Source organism: Schistocerca serialis, chromosome 2 (genome assembly GCF_023864345.2).
Source record: "Schistocerca serialis cubense isolate TAMUIC-IGC-003099 chromosome 2, iqSchSeri2.2, whole genome shotgun sequence".
NCBI lineage: Eukaryota > Metazoa > Arthropoda > Insecta > Orthoptera > Acrididae > Schistocerca > Schistocerca serialis.
This window is the reverse complement of record NC_064639.1, coordinates 51,809,092-51,832,553: the sequence shown is the minus strand read 5'-3', so window position 1 is coordinate 51,832,553 and position 23,462 is coordinate 51,809,092. Positions and strand designations below refer to the sequence as shown.

At 38.7% G+C, this 23,462-nt stretch overlaps 1 protein-coding gene across 1 annotated transcript in view; it reads right to left on the bottom strand.

The window, feature by feature from the left end:
- Positions 1-23,462, bottom strand: part of LOC126455722 (dynein axonemal heavy chain 3) — a 1,249,696-nt gene that overhangs the window by 1,023,946 nt on the left and 202,288 nt on the right. The window contains exon 15 of the mRNA XM_050091491.1: positions 6,137-6,281. Within this exon, the coding sequence (XP_049947448.1) occupies positions 6,137-6,281 (145 nt within the window). The remainder of the gene's footprint in view (positions 1-6,136; positions 6,282-23,462) is intronic.

The following is a 23,462-nucleotide window of genomic DNA, read 5'->3' as shown; positions in this document are numbered from 1 at the left end:
TGAGGGGGTACAAACATATTTTAATTAACAAGTGCTTAACCTTGTCCTTAAAAAGACATCCAGGGATTTGCTCTATATTATTTGGCAACCTGTTACAGAACTGCCTTTCAGCAGCAAGTGAATTATGACCTGTAACCCATTTATTAGTCAGTATCCTACGTCCTACATTATGTAAGCCGCATTCTGAAAAATTGTATAATCACCTTTTGTAATAATCTGAAGTTTTGCAAACTGCCCCACCACCTTTACATAGTTTTGCAAAATTAAAACTTCTGCTACAACATAAGTTAAAGAAACTTTAATTAAAATTGGAGCAGCCAAGATGTTCACATTATTTGAGTGAAACAAATAAAAATGAAGAAAAAGTTACATGCAATTTGTGGCTGCCCTACAATATCAAGGCCTAATGGTTACCATTCCACTGCAGGCAAATGCCTGCACTTTCTAAAGAAGTTTTGATGCCACATCCACCCCTGTGTAATAAAGCTGGTTTCTGGAGTCATGCCCGATTAAAATATATAAACAATCATTATTATTTTGAATATATGTTGCTTACTTTTCTTTTATGTTTTAAATTGTTATTTTACATTTTAAATAAATGTTTTTTCTTGGTTTTTTAGGTCACTGTTTCTCATATGTGAATTTTGTTAGTTAAAAATAGTAAGTGACTCATTATTATGATACAAAATGATTACAATAATGATAATCTGAAGAAAAATGCTTAAAACATAACATTTTACACACCAAGCACTTAAAGTGAATGAAATTCCTTCACACAAGACACACAATGGACAACACAATTAAAACAAAATTGAATAATATTGTCAAATCATGGGCAATCCATGAAATATCCTTATTTGTACTAGCCATATTTCAGTATACTGGGAAACCTCAGTGAAAAGAATTGATAATGTAAGGGTGCAGCACTTAAATCTGGACAAATTTCAATTTGAATTTCCCACCATACCACAGTTCCACCAGTGGTCCGGACTGGCATTCTTGAAAGCCTTAGGCATCTAGTAATGAAACTCAGAAACTCAAAATGGCCGAGATGTTATGGACAAGTGTGGAGTACAAGCGAAGAGCCACACTTATCAAAAGTCTTCACGCTGGGCATTCACCCACTGAAATAGTTCGATTCTTCAGGTATCTGAGATCAACTTTTTACAATGTTGTGGCCAAGTGTAATGCTTCTGAGAAGCCTGGGGAAGGTTCCTCCAGCCAGGCGAGGAAACCTCATTTGAGAAAACACATGTCACAGACTGCAGCAGTCACCGACAAGGCCCAGGTGCCACTTTTTAGATGACCTGTGGCAATCGCTGAGGAAATTCATGTCAATATTGAATGTCAGTGAGTTAAAAGCACATCTGATAGCAGTGGATGATCTCATGTGAGCCATTTAGTCAAAAACTGGGTCTCGGATAATATCGACATGTTCTGGTCAAAGGAGTTCTGGACCCTGTACAGCCAATAAGATGAGGCAACCTAGTGTCATACCTCTACACATCGCTGTCAAAGCAACATTCACGAATATGGCCAGTGCTGTTTTAAAGAGTGCTTGTGATCACTTCTGAACAAGATCGGAGGCAGTCATTGTGGCTGAAAGGAGTTACATTGAGTAATGTTACTCTTGAAATATACCACTACTTACTCATTTTCATTTGTATTTTGTTTTAATAAATTTGTTTTCTAAAGAAATTTCATTTGTCCAGATTTAAATGCTGCACCCTGTAGTAGTGTCTGCAGCTTGATTAGATTGTTTCTCAAGTGGAGACTGACACAATAATCATTCAATATAACTACCTCTAAAAATCGACTCACAAATTTCTTCCAACATCAAAAGCTGTTTACGTGCAATGGCTGTACCTCTCTCATTGTGCCTTTTGGGATCAGCAAATGAACAAGTTCCTTGTTCTCAGGAACAGGGTTCAAAATGGTTTTTCTATACCGAATGCCCCAAAAATCTACCAGATTTTTCTCCCACACTGGGAAAGAAAACTTCTGTCAAATATCTCTTGACATGGCCATGGTCAGATATTAGTTTACCAGATTTCAATGACATCATAAGCACTTTTGGGGCTTCAAAAAGAGAACCTAAAATTTTTCTTCCAAATTCTACATTTGTTTCTTTTAAAACTATGAAAACGGGGTAAGCAATATGCCAGATGCAGAGACTTGGCTCGAATCGTGTAAGCGAAGTTCTCTTCATGGCACATTTGCATGGGCTCTCACAAAGAGGATCTCAAACAGTCAAACAGCATACTTGCTGTCAGCAAATGCCAGTGTATTGAGGCGATTCATACAAATAAATACTGCTCAGTGCACTATCTGTAGAGAACAATCACTGTAACAAGTTCGCAATGGTGATTTCAGGACTTGTTCCATATATCATTAGCTGTTTGTAAAAACTCTTATTTGAATATTACAAAGGGTTTGCTTCATGTGGTAAAAGGCCCTATTAGCACCTCCAGAGGCTGGCCTTGTCTGGTAGCCGCAGCCAGCAGTCCACAGAATTTTACCAACTAACAGTTTGTGTGGTACAGGTCCATACAGCTAGCACATCACGAATCTGTTGACAGCTGCATATGCCAGCGCCACCAGCAGACACGACCACCACTTGCTACTACTATGGAACTGTACATCACTACACAACTTCTGATCCTTGCAATACTCTTTAAGATCTCTCTCTCTCTCTCATGGAACTTCCTTTGGAATACTATGCAATGCATAGATTTCTGGGCTTGGCCATCTCCACATGATCTTCTCTTCTTCACAGTACCTTTATATGCCATTATTCACTGTACTTGCATTGTGGAATAAACTTGTTGGAAACCTGAGACCTTGTATTGCGTATGAAATACAGCTGCTTAGAAATAGGGAAACTGTCAAGTGTTTAGTTAAACCAGTTACTGTTTACTGAATGCTAATTGATGATTTCATCACAGTGCAACTATCTTAGAGGTCTATTAACTCATGGGAAATGAAACTGTAGGACACCATTGTAGCACTGACTTGTGAAACTATTATACAGAAAGACAATGAGCTATGAGTTAATGGATCAGGCCTCCATGATGTAGCAATGGCTGAAGATGATTGTGTATCAGAAACACATGAGGAGTTCTTTATGCCAAGCAAAGTCCTTTCTTCAGAAGCTGGATTAAATTTTGAATATAAGAAATCTGCAGCTGAATTTTGGAACAACAGGAAGAAGGGGAAAGGTTTATTTGTTTTGCAAAATCAGTTGAATGGCGTAGCTGTATCACTGGGAAGAGTAGTTCTTCACAATGGCTCAAAACTTATTAGATTCTATGGATCATCAAATGGTTATCCATTATACTGATCTTCAAAAGTTGGCTCTGCAAATGAGAAGTAAAGTAAAGTTAAATAATTTCAAGACACACCCCAGATGGTTATTGCATTTTAGAAAGGCGCAACAAAATAACAAAGTTTATACCTAGTAACTATATAACCAAAAAGAACATCACCATGAGATCATGCTAAGGAGCACATCAGGTTATTGGAGGTTGAAAATTTGTGCAACTCTGATCACAGTGGATTAAACCTGGAGTTGCGCTCTGTTCAATGATTCTGTTTACAGTCCCTGCAGCTGGAAAATTGCTTGCTCTCTTCTCATAGTTTTAAAAGAAACCAAAGTTGAGACTGGACCTAGAATTTGTTTATCTCTTTTTTAAATGCCAAATGTTTTTCTCGTGGCATCAAAATCCAGTGAACTAACATCTGGCCATGTCAAAATATATTTTCTTTCCCAGAGTAAGACAAATCTATGTATTATTGTTATACTCTTGGGCAGCCAATGTTAAAGAACTGTTTCGAGTGTCACATCTGAGGACAAAAAACTTGTTTATCTGCTAATCCCAAAATGCTCAATATTGGTATGGCTGTTGAACACATACAGCTTCCACAGTTGATGAACTCTGCGAGACAGTTTTCAGAGGTAGTTGTGATGAGAAACAATGTAATCAAGCTGCAAACACTAGTACAATATCATTTCTGTTCACTATGGTTTTATAGTGTACTGAAATAGATTTTCCAGTGTACTGAGATATACCTGGTACAAAACAGGATAAACTTCCTTTACTTTACTTCTATGATCACAATTTTTTTTTTCATCAGACTACCAGTTTCGGTCTATAATGACCGTCTTCAGATATGTTTTATAAGAACAGATCTGAAAATGGTCATTATGCATCGAAACCGGTAGTCTCATAAATAACAAAAATTTGTGACCATAGAAGTAAAGTAAAGGAAATTTATTCTATATTTGGTCTATGTTTTATTGGCAACCATATCACAGCATGAAAACAGTATATTTAGAGAATTATCCGTCACAATTTAAGGATGCTGCCAAATTCTGTTTTGCATTGTGCAGAATTACATAAAGGAATTTTGTTCATTTTATAAGCACAGTATAAAAAAAACATTTCTTTATAGATTATCACCAGTGTAATGATAATGTACCCTAATAATGAGTTATTTATTATTTTCAAATAACAAAAAAATCATTTGTGGCAAAAAAAAAGAAAAAAAAAACCATACGCATGAATTTCAAATGTAAAATGCGACGGTTGCCCAGAAAGTAAAGCACTGCAATTTTCTTTCTTCAACAATTCTTTATTGAACATAATAAGAATGACACACACAAAAGAATGGTGTTTCATCTACACAACCTATTCTTCCTCGTAATCTCCATCCTGTTCTATGGCCTTCCTCCAGTGCGAAACAGGGGTGTGTATGCCCTGTCGGTACCAATCCTTTTCCCGGTGGCGGAGCCAGAGCTTCACTGTGGTGAATCACCTCCTCATCATCCACAAAATTTCTTCCACGAATGGCATGCTTTAATGGCCCAAACAAGTGGTAGTCTGAGGGGGCTTGGTCAGACCTGCAGGGTGGATGGGGTAACACTGCCCAACCCTGTTTTGCGATGTGTTCATCAGTCCTCAGACTTGTGTGGATCTGAGCGTTATCATGTTGCAGCAAAACATCTCCTGGGTTGCTGTGGCACAGAAGTCACTAGAAGCGTGTCTTGAGTTTTGTTAATGTTTTGACATGAATTAGTTGTACTGCCTCTTGGCATCACATCAATAAAAATCACATCTTCACAGTCCCAGAACACGGTGATCATAACCTTACCAGCACAAGTAGCTGCTTTGAATTTTTTCTTCTGTGGGGAGTGGGAATGGCATCCTTCCATCAACTGTTGTTTTGTTTTGGGCTCAAAATGGTGGTGCATTTCTTTCTGGTTAACTCTTGTAATTTAAAACATATAACAAAAATAAGTAAAACAAATATTTAGAATAATATAGAATGTTTAGATGTGTTAATTATGTATGTTGACAATATTCCAACAGCACATTGTGTACAAATTATTTTCCAAAAATGGCACTTCAGAAACCGGCTTTGTTACACATGGATGGATGTGGTATAAAAGCCTCTTTAATTTATGTTCTAACAAAAGTTTTCATTTTGGAAAATTAATTGATGGAGGTGAGGTAGTTTTCAATATTTCACATTATTGCAAAAATTGGTTAAATAGTTTTCAAGAATGTTAATTACATTTCACCTTTTATATGAAACATGTTTCATATTTCATGGCTTCAAAGATATGTCCTCTACACCGAATAAATTTATGAGGTGAATTTTACTTCCTAAAAGTGAAATTGTGAAAAAACTATTGCATTTTTTGATCACTCTTACATACCAACCATGTTTCATCAAAATTGTTTATATACATCTGGGAATGTTCCCTTGTACACGAGGTAATCTGGGAATGCTCCCTTGTATGTGAGGTAATTTTCTTGAAGAACTGTTACTAATGACCATAAAACTCTTGATGACACATTCTGGTGAATAAATTTGCTTTCAGGAACAGTTTAATTCTAAACTGCCATTGAAATAGATATCTAAAAAGAGAAACTATGTATTACGATGCACTGACTCATTCACATTGTTCAATTCTACATTCCTCAATCCTGCCACATGAAGTAAATGCTTATAACTGATGTACTGCATTTCTAGTAACAACACTATTATATGACTGTAATACAACTTTTGGTTTTGACTCTTCGTCCACAACCAGAAGTGAAGATACAAAACACCTAAAATAAATCACACTTACTTGGCTTCCAGCTCAGCTGTCTTAGCACGAAGAGCAGTTTCTACCTCTTCGCGACGGTGAGCCAGCCTCGTCAGACTTAGTTCTAAAACTGACTCCATATCATCAGGCCAAAGGAATACTCGCCCATTTAAGTCAATGTCATCCACTAAAAAAAGAACACACTGCCTTCATTTAGTACAATACAATAAAATGAACAATTGTGACTAAACAAGCTATAAAATAACTAAAGTAGGAAGAATTTACACAATGAATACTTAGTAACAAGTCCTGTGAAAGTCTCATTCAATATTTCAAGAAATTTCATTGATCTCTTAGAAGTAAATTCAATGGAACTTCTAATGAATTAATGTAACAACGATGAAATATTGTTCGTGAGGAAACTTATCGTTTTAAAATCCATAACTACAAACCATTAACTCTCAATATCAAAATGCAATGGAAGAAGTTTTTTATAATGTTAGGTAGATGTTGCTGAGAATTATACAGAGTGTCTCACTATAAAGAGACCCCACAAACAAACATTTGCTTATATTAAAGCATTTGCATGAAAATCAGGAAATGAAACAAAATGAAAATGTCATACCTCATCCATGGGGAAATAAAGGTGAATGACAAAAGATACTGGAGGTGACCACCATTGGCTTGTAAACACAGTTGAACACGATGCTGCAGATGTTCGAATGTTGCTGCCAAAACCTCTTCCTAAATTTCACAGATGATGATGTCTCATAGATCTTCCAAGTTGTGTGTAGACCTGGCCTTTCTCAGCCACACCAGAGGAACAAATCAGGTGGTGTTAAATCAGGTTACCTTGGGGGCCACAGTACTTTCGAAATTACTATGCCATGGAAAAAAACATCCGGCCTCAGCCACAGTCAATCAAGACATATGGCATGAGGCACCACCCTGTTGGTACCAGGCAAGGAAAAGTTCCCATAGTCCAACCGGTTCACAAATTCCCAAAACTTCTATATGTCGATCCTTTTGGCAGGAGGTATCTAGGATGACAGCCATTTACTATTGTGACAAAAAATAAAAACACTTACAGCTGTCTTTATGATTTTGTTTTATTTTGTCGCTACCAGTTTCAATGCTTCATAGCGTCATCTTCAGGCTCTTTTTGATGTGATACAGGTTGATATGATCCCCGTGCATTACCCACCAGTAGCCAGGATTACTAGATACGGAGATAATGTGTCAGCACTCCAACGATCAACTGGCAGTTGGCAGTAGACTCGAAAAAAATTGGTCTAATTATATGACACCGTGATATTGCACAGAACAAGCCAATCTTTTGTGAATGGTGGGGGTTGCTTGACCTGTGCAGGTGGAGTTTTATTACGCCATAAATGTTTATTCTGAGAGTTTACATAGCTAGAGAGGTGGAACCACGTGTACTGCAATATTCCTGACCACTGGACAATAAATTTCTGAAACAAAGGGCAAAATGTAATGTGTTTGTCTTTGTCATTGACATTCAGTTCCTGAACAACTGTAAACCTGTATGGATACATACAGGCTTTCATCGTAGCTCTGTGAGATACGGTCCATGACATTCCACATTCTTGAATGACATTCCACATTCCCGAGATAAACACTGAACAGACTTTGAAGGAGAGGTCAACAATCATTGTTTTACATCAGTGACTTTTCTTCCGATAATGGTAGCCATCCCCCACCGCAAAGATCCCGCCACGGAGATCCGACACTGTTCCACTGCTCTCCGTCTTGTTTACTAACTTTTGTATGCAGCATTTAGAGGGTGCATGCTGGTCACCAAACTGTTCAACACCCATTCACTGACATGTCTTAATAGAACCAGTAATCCTATGTCGTTTCACAAGAAACACGTAGAATAGTGATACATTGTCACTAAACATTGAACAATGAGGTCCAGCCACAGCGGCATGCACAAACATAGTGTTCCATAGAACAATGGTGGAGAGTGCAGTGTTGCCATGTCAAATGTCACAAATTGCACAATGCAATTTCAGCGGAATTGCTACATGTGTTAGTGGGGTCTCTTTCAAGTGGGTCACTATGTCTGTGGGTACAAAGAAAACACTGCCTGCACTTCAAAAGTGAAGAATCAAATAATAAAGTAGAATATTATTATCGCTTTTCTAGACAGCAGTCATACAGTGTAAACTAGCAGAGTGTCACCGTATGCCACAAATGAGAAGACTAAAGAGGTATCAATTTGGCTTAAAACTGGGTCACAATAAATATTTAGTGATGCTACAATGAAGGTACAGTTTTCTATTTAGGAACTGGAGCAATATTTTCTCAGAGATGCTTTGCAGAGTTACAAGACTAAATACCATTCTGACTATAGATACCATTTGAAGGAAGAGTTACCTTTATAATGGTTCGACACAAAGAATCTTGGCTGCCTGTTACAGAATCATAATACTGCACTATGAGTATTTCTAACAATATAAGGGCAAGTCATATACTTTCAAATCAACACTACAAAAGCATTCTTGTATACATAATGAATTGAGTATTAACAAAAAATAAGGAATAAGAAGAAGACATCATCAGGCAGTATCTGTATTAGCAAAGCAAAACACCAGTAATAAGAAACAGACAAAAGAAAGTACATATATTTTCCACTAGATTACAACCGAAGCCATAAACCTTGCCACAATGGTAACGTCGGGCCCTGTCAGACCACCGAAGTTAAGCACTGTTGGCCTCGGTTAGCACTCGGATGCGACACTGTTCGGTTCTGCCGAGTACTGTCAGCGAGCGGGGTGTACTCGGCCCTTGCAAGAGGAGCTACTTGACTGAGAAGTAGTGGCACCAGTCACCAAAACTGGCAATAGCTGGGACAGCAATGTGTTGGCCATGCACCCCTCCGTATCCACATCTGATGGTGCCTAAGGGCTGAGGGTGACACTGCGGCTGGTTGGTACCATTGGGCCTTCGAGGCCTGGTTGGATAGTGTTTATATTGTTTGACGACCCCAGATTCCTCATTTTCTATGAGAAGTAAAAACAAAATCTTAACTGTTTTTGTAGTGTATTTGTAAAAGTACCTTTGAAATTATAAAATAGTCAAACAAAGAAATATGTATAACGTACAAATGTGTAAGTACAGTATCGAAATTATGAAACATGATCCCAGACAGTTTCTGTATGATGGGTGCACACGCTTCACGTGTCTACAACGCTATTTTGTAAACTCCGTCATGGCAACATCTCTTCGTAGGTCTACAGTTGCAGCTTTTCACTTCACAGTTGAAAGCTGTCAAAAGAACTGCCAGGTGTCAGGGACTGCAACGACTGTATGAGTTCTTAGCAGTAAAGAATAACTGCATTAAAAATACATGCATGATGTGGCATTTTTTCAAACGTCTCAGTGTTTATAATGATATCTCCTGATCTATGAGTCATACAATGATATATTTGTGTAGGTGCGTTCAGCGGTATATGTGGGTACTGTCTGCAAAATGTGTTGTAAATACAGTTACTAGAAAAGAAGTAATAAATTTAAATGTCATGAACAATACAGTAGTTTCTTTATGCATCTCAGTGTTCATGCTCTCCTGAACTATATGTGGTACTTTTGTAGGTGTATTTAGTGGCACATGTGAATACTGCCTGAGAAATTTGTTGTGAATACAGAAAGCAGCACAGAAGTAATACATTTAAACACCATGCATGATGCAGCCGTTTTCATGCATCTAATTCAATTCAATTAAATTCTTTATGATGTCATATCTCCTGAGGGATTTTATGGTAGGTAGTTGTTAATTATGTCGGGTGATGCTGAGGGAATTAGATTAGGAAATGAGACACTTAAAGTAGTAAAGGAGTTTTGCTACTTGGGGAGCAAAATAACTGATGATGGTCGAAGTAGAGAGGATATAAAATGTAGATTGGCAATGGCAAGGAAGGCGTTTCTGAAGAAGAGAAATTTGTTAACATCAAGCATAGATTTAAGTGTCAGGAAGTCATTTCTGAAAGTATTTGTATGGAGTGTAGCCATGTATGGAAGTGAAACATGGACGATAACTAGTTTGGACAAGATGAGAATAGAAGCTTTCGAAATGTGCTGCTACAGAAGAATGCTGAAGATTAGATGGGTAGATCATATAACTAATGAGGAGGTACTGAATAGGATTGGCGAGAAGTTTGTGGCACAAATTGACTAGAAGAAGGGATCGGTTGGCAGGACATGTTCTGAGGCATCACGGGATCACCAATTTAGTACTGGAGGGTAGCGTGGAGGGTAAAAATCGTAGAGGGAGACCAAGAGATGAATACAGTAAGCAGATTCAGAATGATGTAGGTTGCAGTAGTTACTGGGAGATGAAGAAGCTTGCACAGGATAGAGCAGCATAGAGAGCTGCATCAAATCAGTCTCAGGACTGAAGACCACAACAACAACAACAGTTGTTAACCCTATAGCCATTGTTGCGTGACAAGAAAGGATATGTGTACCAATTTGTTTAAAATTGGCCTGGTGGCTAAGGAGGAGATGTGAAACACACACGCATGCATGCACATGCGCACCCACCCAGGCACATGCAAACGCGCGCGCGCGCACACACACACACACACACACACACACACACACACACACACACACCGATTTTTATAATATGAGTGGATTAAACAAATTCATACCCAACATCATTTTCCACATTTAAGTCTAGCCCTAACATTTTGTCAGTATTCTTTTTCCCCTCATATGGCAAAACAAGCTCTGTATCATTGGAGAAATACAGAGGCAAGTGAGTGTGCCGGTACTTACTCCAGCACTATCAAATCTCAGAATGATCAGGTCAAAATTTTTCCCTAAATACATCATTTTAAGAAAAAAATTAGTGGCACTAAATAATAAAGCTAGAAACGAGAAACCCAAAAATTGGTCATAATGTGCAAATGATATATAAAAACAAAGATGATGTGACTTACCAAACGAAAGCGCTGGCAGGTTGATAGACACACAAACAAACACAAACATACACACAAAATTCAAGCTTTCACAACCAACGGTTGCTGCATCAGGAAAGAGGGAAGGAGAGGGAAAGATCAAAGGATGTGGGTGTTAAGGGAGAAGGTAAGGAGTCATTCCAATCCCGGGAGTGGAAAGACTTACCTTAGGGGGAAAAAAGGACAGGAATACACTCGCGCGCGCACACACACACACACACACACACACACACACACACACACACACACACACACACACACACATACGCACACACATATCCACCCCCACATACACAGACACAAGCAGACATTTTGTACTGTGGTGCCTATTGTGCTTACAGTTGATATATATGAAAATGTCTGCTTGTGTCTGTGTATGTGCGGATGGATATGTGTGTGTGTGCGCGCGAGTGTATACCTGTCCTTTTTTCCCCCTAAGGTAAGTCTTTCCGCTCCCGGGATTGGAATGACTCCTTACCCTCTCCCCTAAAACCCACATCCTTTCATCTTTCCCTCTCTTTCCCTCTTTCCTGATGAAGCAACCATTGGTAAAAATAAATCAATCACAATATATTATTTGTGCTGAGAGGCGCCAACAGGAACTGAACAAGTGGAGCACATGAGATGAACATGGGGAAAGTGAGGGGAAGGGAGGGCTGAAATAGCAGAAGAGTGTATGGGAATACAATGCCAGGCAAAAGTCATCCTGGCCTGATGTTTCGCTCATATCTATATAAGTTTCATCTGCTCCATCTAAAGCATTCAACCTCAAATAGTGCCTCTATTGTTCCATAAAAACACGGGAGAACTGCCGGATATCAGTAACGTCCTGCCACAATATTTCAGCACAGAGTATTCTGGCCATCATCAGGTGAGTGCCACTGTAGTAGTACTGGCGAGAACGTGCTGAGCTCTGATATTTAAAGCCATACTGAGGTGACATTGCGCATACGCTGCTCAGCGTGCGCGTTCATAACGGCTCTGTGCGGTGCGCCTCGCAACCTCCACTGTGAAAGGCTGGCATATCAGTATCAGGTCGATTTCCATCTTTATGCAGATAACTACGTCGACTATGAAGTTTCTCTATAACAGGATTCGAAGTGGGGTTTAGCTGATAACCGTTATCTCAATTGATGAGAGTCTCGTTGTCAGACAATCTTATTTCCGCAGATTCACTGATAATCGAGCTCCAAAGGTTTTATGTATGGGCCAAATTTTTTGTGTTGTTGTAATTCATGGAATGGTCTGTGGAAATACAATGTTCGGCGATTGCGGACTTGGTGGGTTGGAGAAGGCGAGTATCCCGTTGGTGTTCCACAGTGCGTTCCTGCACAGTTTGTGTTGTTTGCCCTATATATGATATGCCGCATTCACACAGAATTTTGTAAACACCTGGTTTACACAGGTCCAGGTCATCTTTAACGGATCCCACCATTGATGATATTTTGGAAGGAGGGCAAAAGATGACTCTCACTTGATACATTCTCAATATTCTGCCTATCTGTGAAGAAATATTCCCAATAAATGGTAGATAAACAGTCAACCTGAAAGCCTCTTCCTCTTCCTTGTTTCGTCATTTGTAGGTCTTCATCACTCTGTTCACTTGCCTAGGTGAAAAGCCATTCTTTCATCACCCTACGTAACTAGAAGTAGAACAGGTTATTCCTCAGAATTGTCATATTACACAACAGTTGCCCCCACGGAGCGAAATACACTGCTTAAATCAGCTTAACTGACAACTAACATAAATATGATAACATTAAAAATAGTTCACAAAAAATTAAATTTTTAACTTTCATTCAGTTCTTATTATTATCTGCACTTAACGTACCATAAGACCGTGTCCAATTTTATTTCATTAAGCAATAAAACATGCATTAACAAATTTTTCTTCTTCCAGTCCTTTTTTAATTAATGGATACTTTATATCTTAACTAACTAAGATAACTTTACCTCTGTCAGTCATGTTGTCTTTAATAACATACCTGCATAAACCACAAAAATTACAATAACATTAAATATTAATGGCTTATGTAACATTAGTGAAAGTTTCCACTTGAGCCCACTTTTCAGTCAATTGTTCAGAGCATTTTTAACATGCCAAAGTGCCAATTACGCAAAGAGACTTTGGTGAGCTTACTGAGGCAGGAATGAGCTCCATATTTGTTTACCTCTCACATAAAAAACCCAGCAAGTACACAGTTCCAAAATACTAAAAACTTGTTGCACATTGGTCCTAGGTTCACGAGCTGACTTTCTGACTTCCTTTCAGCATAATGATATCCATCAATCATTGGCTACCATATTCACTTCTGGGTCCTGTCTTCAGGTCCTTTAGTTACAGTAATTAGAACAGTTTGGAATAAAAATGAGATCCAGATACTTGACCAAATCTGTGGAAGTTTGAATCGTGTTCCACGTGTGTGTGTGTGTCCGTGTGTTATTTGTACTCTAGTCTCAAGAAAGGATTTACACCAAAAGCTAGCAAGTTTGTTGTGTGTGCTTGTCCATGACTCAAAGCTTCTGCTTTTTGGTGTGTAGTCTTCTTTACTTCTGAAGTATTTACATTCTACCAGAACTTTCCAACTATTATTATCTGCAAGCCTTGACATTTGTGCAAACAACAACTGAAGAAACAAAATTATTAATATCTAATACTGTAACAGCCCTATAATTTATTATAAAATATCACAACAGCTGCACAAATCGAATATCTCACACAATCACTGACATCATCGTGAAGATAAAACATCAAAAAATCAGAATGACCTAAATGACAGGCCAGTCTGGAATCCCACTATGGAAGCAAGCATCTGCAAATGTAACTCTTATATATGAGAAATTATTATCCCAGCTTTCGTAATGGTAATGTAGAATGCCTCATATCAGTGTCATCTGATAAGCTCGGTAAGCAACATACAACTGCCCCCATAACAGAAATCATTACTGTTTGGCTAAAATGAATTGTGTAAATTGTGGAAAGGGAGGGGGGGGGGGGGGGGGGGGAGGAGCGGCATGAATGATTGTATCAGGTAACTCTAGAAAGGGCAAGTTATATTGGATTTCATGGCATGTAATAAACCACATTTGATTTGTAATGTTGTAAATTAACCAGTTTAAAAATATGTCTGTATGGTTCTGTAACTTTAAATGCATAGAGAATAGATGGAGTTACAGTTAGTGGAATTGTAATTCTACTTTAATAATACATAAATCCATTGTAGTGCAAGAGTACCGTATCATATCAGCATCAGTATCAGTACGATATCAGAACTCGCAAAAAACAATGAACGTGTACGCTGGCAAAGGAAAATGATTGACGAGACATGCTGTAAATCAAATCTCTTCACCAGAGTGGGACAAAGCTGTAAAATGCACAAAACTAATAATGAAAGTACGGAAAAATGCATGTGTTGTGGAAAACAAGATTGAGCAATTCATTATTTTACTAAAGCCTGTCATCAGTTCTAGTGATCACAGAATTACAATGAAAGTGATTTAACACATTCCACACTACTATGGATGCACCTCGACTGTGCAGGTGCACTGGCAATTTTCAAGCAACTTTAATGAATAAGTGTGCAATAACTAAGGGCCTCAAAGGCACATTTCTAGCATTATGTGAAACATCGTACTTTATAGATTACGAAAAATGTAAGCTTATATGTATGCTTACATCGGTAGAGGTGTATCAGCATTCCCCAAAACATGAGAAACCTTAACCCAGAAAAAATTTTTAGATTTCCTAACATGATTTCTGGCATCTATAATAAAAATAATTTGTTTCACAGGAGGTTTTTTATTTAATATTTTATGATATAAAATGATTACATAATTCACTTTCAAGTGGTAATCCTGAAAGCACTGACGTGCACAGTCTTTGCACCACCATCAGCTTTCTTTTCTTATCCGCTTGCTGGTATCTTCCTTCCCTTTGTCGGGACAAATTTTGCAATAACACGTAGTATTTACTTTGTTGGCAGTGGGATGTAATTTTTCTAGAAAGTGACGACCAAAATTTCTGTCCTGGCTAGTGCTCGGTGTTGATTCAAAACATTGAAAGTCCCCTCCTGTTGCTACCAATTTCAAGCTCACTTTTTTTATGAAATCCACAAGAAAGAGTTTCTGTTTACTCATGTCTTTGTACAAAATAAAACTGTTCATGACAGAAATTACAAAAACATGAAAGAAAAGTTTTTTCCACTATTTCATTGTTTTTTGTGCGAATGAGTAGTAACTGTACAGCTGATCCACACGATCTACACCAGTCTTGTTCAAACTGTAGACAATGAGAACATCTGGTTTCATTACTATTGTATTACCACCTTTTGAATGTAATGGAACATCTTTGGTGGTAGCCTGATGTTCTGTGGATAGACAGTATACATCACACTTGTTTTTCCACATCAATACTAGAATTGGCCCATTCCTCAAAACCATCATGTATTTTTGCTATGGCTTCTTTGTTTTGAAGTTTGTTGGTAAGTCTTTTCTCTTTCTCATTACAGTTCCAACAGCTAATCTATTTTTCTCCTACAATATCTTCAGTAGAGGAACACTAGTGCAAGTTCTGTCCATGTAAGTACAGTGGCCTTTACCATAATATGGAGAACAGAGTCTGTCTACTAATGCTGGAATACCGTTGTTACTCCTCCCTGCTGATCGTGTGTAAACATCGCAGTTCAGGATGTAGCCTGTTGCAGCATCACAAAGTGCATAAAGCTTCATGTCCTATTTATTGGGTTTATTTTTCATGTAAACCCTAAAGCTAACACATCCACGAAATGGACAAATAGCTTTCTCTACAGTCAAATTTGCATATGGCGTGAAACTGGATCTTTACACACAGGTCTAATTTTATGAAGAGGATCATGGTTTTCCTCTCCATTTTTTACATACATTGAGTTGTCATTGGCATCCAGCATGACCATAATACTGCAAAAATCTATCATGGCTCAACAATCGACTCGCACAGCCCGTTTGTAAAAATGGATCAGTTGACCAATAGTTACTAAGCTTTGGTAACTTCACGACACACATATGCACAACTACTGGAAAAAAAAATATTTTGTGTAGTTTTACTGGATCCCATTTGTGCCACATAGAGTTCTTTTTTATTTCATCTCACTGTTTCATTGAGTGGCTCCAGATGCCAACTGAAATACTGGACACTGAGGCTGTGTGCCTTGCTACTGCCAGTTGTCAGCACTGTGTTCAGTAAGACCTACCGTTCCATTTGTTGCTGTAACATTTGTTGATTGTTGCAGGTCATCTAATGGAAAATCATAATTAAAATTAGATAAAAAGAAAAAAATAGTGTGTTTTCTTTACAAATTCTGTTTATACATTAGCAACAAAATTGAGGGAAAAAAATAAAAATTATTAGCTGATTAGTCACTTGAAACACTTTCTCGCTCATAATTACTGTTGTTGTCACTGACATCAATATCCGAGTCATTTTCTCTGAATAAAATGTTCTGAACTTCACTTTCCCAGAAGTCTCTAGCTGTTATTTTTGCTCAAAACGCTCATACACAATCGCAAATTTACAGTTGCATGCGAAGTGAAAATGTCATCAAAGAACCGATTGCTATACTGACAGATATTCTTCTCATACAATTGATACACAGAACTTATCGATTGCTGCTGCATATAGTGCCACTATATGCCACTGGAGTTATCTCACAGCTGTCAGCCATGTAGCGTGGTGAAAACACCTTTCAGTGATGACAAAAGGGGCACCTGTACAGGATACGGGTGCCGTCCACACATGCGCACCTGTATGGCGTACAGGCATAGGGTAGAATGCGGTAAAACGTAAGCGGAAGCTTTCTGTTGGTGGAATAGCCTGTTAAACCAAAACTTTGGTTGTGCTCACAATTCACAATTTTTTTGGTTTAATACGTAATTTGATATTTTATGACATTTGCTGTATGTGAGCAAACATTTGTCTAATGGCTTTATCTGACCCTTTAAAAAGGCAATTAGGAAACTAATGTTACAACTGCTGCCCTTCACTACGAACAAAAATAGTGACATCTTCAGTGTTCACACAACTATATCAAACACTTGATATGCTTTCAACCAGTTAGCCATACCTAACTCTGCCCCTATGTGAATCACAAAATTAATTTATTTGATATTTAAATGACACATCACTTACAAACTACCATTATATCTGTCTTTAGATACATTGCCACACGCACTGTTACAGTTTGAAATCGTGTTTTCTTCCACTGTAATAACTGCTAAATTTCATTAGTCAAACAGAAACTGCAGAGACCTACAGGTTTCTTGGTTTGATAACCATCTGCATAGTAGATCTGAATTAATTTCAGCTTTACCTCCTGTTTAAGATTTATATATCTAAGGCATCTATTTACCTTAATGAGCACATTGAAAAATAAAATTATGAATGTTAAATCAGCACACTCAACTTAGTTTTTCTTCAGAAACTGATACAGTATGCTACCTCTTCCACCAGCAGTGAAAAATCATAGTTAAATATCCATTTAATGCACGCTTCCAGACAGCTTTCTTTTAATACTTTTGACAAAATAAGAAGATGTGTGTCTATAGGTATCATGCACTGCTAAAACTATCCTGATCGCAATATAGAAAAATAAAAATAAAGACAAAAAACTTGTATCATAGCAAGTTGGGATTAGCCTAACACTACCAGTTCTGTACCATTTGTGATATCAATATTTTTTCGTTCTATCTATCATCCTCCTTTCTTCTTTACTGGTCTCTTTCGTTAATAGTATGAATATGTTAGTTACATGAAATAATTAGCTTCTTATGCAAGCATTGTCAGTAAATTTCATTATTCACAATATAGTTTACCAAAAGCTGATGAGTATAATGTGAATAGTTCATATGAAAACATTTTACTTTAAGAAACAGTTAGAAGTTACAATACTTGAAAACCATTTTAATGTCAAACACCACCCACTAAAAAGTATTTGTTACCAGATTGAATTAGTTTATTTGAAAACTCTCAGACACTTCTTGCAAGCAAAGTTTTACTTTTTGTGAAAACCTAATATTTCAAAATTATTTGTATTCCAAATTTTCACAGAATGTTCGAATCTTAAAACATTATTATTAGCAAAATTCAATCCCTTAGCTTGGTAACCCCAATTTTTCTGTTTCCAAAAATGTATTCTTTTGCTGATATGACCAGTTAAGTTTGTTAATTAACCTGCTTCTGTACATAGGGACCACTGCCACAGTAAATTTCTACAGTAAATTTCTTCAGAGAAGTCACTGTCCAGCATAGGTTGTTTTTATTTTTGAAATATGAGGCAGTGCAAGAGTGGGTGTGGTTGTGGATCCCTCATCAGCGCTCAACATTCTATCGACAGGAATTGATCATCTCGTCTCCCAGTGGGATAAATGTCTTAATGTATGTGGTATTACTTGTGAATGGAACCCACTGTTGCTGGTGTTAGGTTTCCACTTGAGTGGATGTCATAACACTTTATTTCACGATTTTTTGCTATGAGCTAATTTCGTCCCCTTGGGCATTTTCAAACAACACAGATCTGAACCACCAGATCTGGTGCAGCTGATGCTGGCATGACGTAATGCTTTTGAAGATGGAATTCCCATTGTGAAGCTTGAAAATGCCGAAGGGATGAAATTTGCAAATAGCGAAAAATCATCAAATAAATTGTTATTTCAAAAATGAAACAGCCTACACAGAATGAAGACTCCCCTGAAGAAGTTAGCTGATTATTCCAATCAGAATATTTTACTTTAATGAAAATTATTGATGAACTTTGAGAATCCCAAAGTACATTAAATCTTAACACCTATAAAATAGTACCTCTTATTTTGCAATTTTTTAATTATAAAGTTTATATTTTTACAAATTTACTTCACTGTCTATTGTATTTTTTTATTTTCTTCTTTTTTATGTTAATATTCAAAACTTAATAAACCTGTATCCTGCCATTTTGTTAGTTCTGTAATACATGCATTTTATAAATAAGTGTCCACTAGTCTATAGGCTGCATTAATCAGTTGACCAGGTGAGTATTCAATACGCAAACATCATGTAATTTTCATAAGGTTGGGTTCAGCAGGTATTATGTACAGTTCATAGTGAGTCTCCAACATGTACAGTTATTTCGTTGAGCATTGACACTTGTGAAATGTTTGAAACTTCTTTGTGTTGGTGTAGTTTATGGACCCGTGTTACAATATACAGATGCTTAAACATTCACAAAATGGCAGATTATCAAACTCAACTGTGTGCTAACAAATGTGAAGAAGAATGAAAAACAAATTGCACAGTGCGATGTAGATTATCACCAGACTCAATACCTATAGAAAGAAGATTGAAGCAGAGATTCAATGAGGCAGAGCCATCTGAAAAAGGTCGATAAGTTGCAAACTCTCTGACTGCAAGAACAGTAATTGCATCAGCAACACAATGGTGAATATACGCATTAAGAGTAACACAAGTGAAAATAAGTATTCATTTTTTATTTTATCAGCTATTATAAAAGGTAATCATGACAGTATTGTACACACAAAGCATACACATTAAACAACAGCCTTTTACTCAAAAATATAAATGTGTTGTTGGATTTCATGAACATTTTTCTTATTAACACAGTTTTTGCTATTTATTCTTGTGCAAGCTGAGTTTGAGAGCTAAATTATGTTAATAAGGCAACGAGACCTGAATATATACCCAAAAGGCCACTAAATTCATTGTTCTATGCAACAAAACATGCACATTTGTGACAGGAGGTTATATTTTCACATAAACTGGTATTTCTTCACTTTGTTTTTTCACATACACTAGTAATTCTTCACCGCCTTTCTTGTCAATTCATGCTTTTACCCCCAACTCTCTCTTCACTTGGGAGTAAATTAGCATATTCTGTAATCCATATGCAGTGGATGTACTGTGTCAATGGCAGGCTTATATACGAGTACTATGTCCTTTGTTGCACTGGGCTAGTACAGAGTCCAGTCACATTAATGTGACCACTGCCTATTTTTGCTGTCAACCTGCAATAACCACTCACACACAGCAGTTGGCAACACTAGCAGTGGAGGGTATATAAAAAGTGTTGGGACACGGAAAACAGTGCAGTCGTTGTCGTGATGCAAAATGGAGTGACTTATCTGACGTTCAAAAGACCACGATCATTGGCTTTTAGGCCAAGGGTGGAAGCATTTGTAAACTTGTTGTATGACACCGTGTTTACAGTATGCTGCGCATGGCAAAATGGCACTACCTAAAATCAGTGCTGAGGCAACTATGATGCACCATGGGCCATAGATGACAGGGGTGAATGACAGTTGTAAAGATGTGTAAGGGCAAACAGACATGGAATTCTCGAGCAACTGACCACCCAGATGAACCAAGGGGCTAAGAACAGTGTCTCCTCAATGGCTGTTCAGTGAAGGTTGTTGTGTATGGTGCTCTGCAGCTGGTGCCTGGTTCATGCATGCATGTTGACTGCTGTTCACGGCGACAAAGGCTGGAATTTGCAGCAACTGGACATCTAGTAAGAGGCAACAAGGTGAATCACGCTTTATGCTCTGTCAGACAGATGGATATAGGTGGAATGGCACCAAAGAACTGAAAGCAAACATTTTGCACCAATAGTCAGAACGGTCGATACTGGAGGAGGAAGATTTATGGTCTGGGGAATGTTTTCATCATTCTGGAAGGCACAGTGGATCAAAACAAGTAGGCATCTATCCTTGGGGACCTATATTCAATTTGTTTTTCCTTGGCACAACGGTATTACCACCATGACAGTGGAATGTGCTACACAGCTCACAGTGTACTTGCATGGTTTGAAGAGCACCAGTATGAGTTTATTGTACTCCCCTGCCACCAAACTCCCTAGATTTAAACCCAATTATGAATCTGTGGGACCATCTCATTGGGGCTGTTCGCACCACGGATCCTCAACCGAGAAACCCAGCACAGTTGGCCACGGCACTGCAGTGAGTATGGCTCCGTATTCCCATCAGTACCTCACTGACTCTATTCCTGTTCATTTCGCAGTGGTACGCACTGCAGAAGGTGGTTATTCAAGTTCCTGAAAGGTGGTCACATAAATATAATGGGACAGTGTAAGTGAATATTATAGTCAATGACTAATGGATATCATTTTTCTGACAAAAAGTCTGCAAGTCAACTTATGGATCTATGAGCAATGTGCAATACAACTCTATTATAATGAAAGCATCTACTTACAGTTTTTCTTATGTGACAGGTTAACAACCATGGAGCTCATTTCCACCTCACTAAGCTCACCAAAGTTTCGTCGGGTGACTGACATTCTAGCAAGTCAAAAATACTCTCCGAGGGACACCACCTTGACGAAGCACTGTCCGTGCAGGTGGAGAGGCTTGTGTATCTGTGCGAGCTGAGTGCTATGCCGAAGGTAGAGGACCTATTGCTGGAATGGCCTCAGCTGATGGATCAGACTAAGAATGTCCCACAACATCTCATCTTCCCTATCCACTCCTAGTCCTACCCAATTTCCTGACCCAACGCAAGGTGTGATGTGATCCATGCCAAGGGGTGTGTGGAACGTGGGAAGATGTTCCAAATGGAGCCTCAGGGATACCGGGTGACCTCCTTGAGTAAGTAGCCTTACACCACGCAGGGTATTCGTGGTGTGGACCTTGTAGATCCCCGGATCTCATGGGACCAATATGGACACAATTAAAGACAACATAGGAAGACAAACTGAGACCTCAGATATCCAAACATTGGGGTCAGTACCGATGGAAGGCACTCCCACTACTGAATCAGGGTTTAGACCTGAGCCAGATGTCGGAACTGTAACTGAGAAGCTAGACCAGATTAAGATTCAAGGCTTGTCTGGGGCCCCGAGGAGGAAACTACTCAGGGAACAAAGGAAAAAGGAAGGGAAAGAATGCTTCCTAAAGAAAAGTGGAGGGAATTAAAGGGACTTGAACCTAAGACCCTCAGGAAGAAACTGTCTCAGGTTGAAGGGGATAAGCAGACCCCCACTACGTCAAAGACAGGAAAGACAGGTGGCAAATGGATAAGGGAGGAATCAAAGATTCCCTCCTCCCTGAATGAGTGAGTCCAGAAAAAACTGAGGCAAGAAATAGGAAAACAGACCTATAGTACGGTTTTTAGGATGGCAGTTATCCCCAAAGGCTGTCCACTGGTGGCCATCACCTCACGGCAGGAGAAATTGGTACAGATGGCCCTGTTTGAAAAGACTGGGGGAGGGGGAGGGGGGCGCTAGCCCAGGACCCAACTTCAGGAGGGTCTACCCAGATCATGGTGCCCTCATTTTTGTCTGTGAGGGGGTGCACAGGGTGGAATGGCTCAAGGACAAGATGCCCACGGTATCCCCGTGGGAAGATGCGAAGCTGCCGGTTAAGATGGCAGCGGAGCTTCTTAAGCCCACAAAGATATAGATATGTGTACCAAAGATCCTTAAGGAAGTCCCTCCTAAGACACTGTTTGGGAAAATAGGGGCCCAGAACCCAAAAGTCTCGACAGAAGATTGGAGAGTGATCGACCAGAAGGTTGCACCAGAAGGACGAACCCTGGTAGTGGAGGTCGGAGAGAAGTGCCAGAAGGCGATGCGGTAGCAGGACCTGAAATTGTTCTTAGGGTTCTCACAGGTCACCGTCAGGGTTCTCAAAGACCTCAAAGATGGCAGCATGATGGAGACTGGAGCTGCTGCAGATTAATCTGCAGCACAGTAAAGGGGCCTCTGCTGCCCTGAGTCGCTGCCTGTGGAGGCAGAAAGTGGATGTGGCCCTTACACAAAAACCCTATTTATATACCGTATTTACTCAAATCTACGCCACACTCGAATCTAAGCCACACCTGAAAAATGAGACTCGGAATCAAGGAAAAAAATATTTCCCGAATCTAAGCCGCACCTGAAATTTGAGACTCGAAATTCAAGGGGAGAGAAAAGTTTTAGGCTGCACCTCCAAATCGAAACAAAGTTGGTCCATTGTAATATGAAACACAATTTAGGTCGAATGAATGACGATACAGCTACAGTAGTTTGGTTCGAGTCGTAAGCTTAGCAGTTAAGCTTTACCAGGTAGCCATTGCTATGCGTAAGGCGCTCTGTCCATATTTATACGGGTACCCTTCGTTTTTCACGTGTTTTGTCTGGTTTGAATTGATTGCTTATTTTTCTTTGATCTAATAAGTGCCGTTCTCTTTGTTATAGGTGTTTACGTCGCTCTAAGCTAAAAATGCATAATTGTACTCTGTCATGCATTGTTTGTCGCATTTTGATAATGAGTGTTTATGGCCTGTCGCCGCACGCAGTCTTGCTTTTGTGTGCGCTACTGCCGCTTCCAAAAAGAGAGAGAGAGAGAGAGAGAGAGAGAGAGAGAGA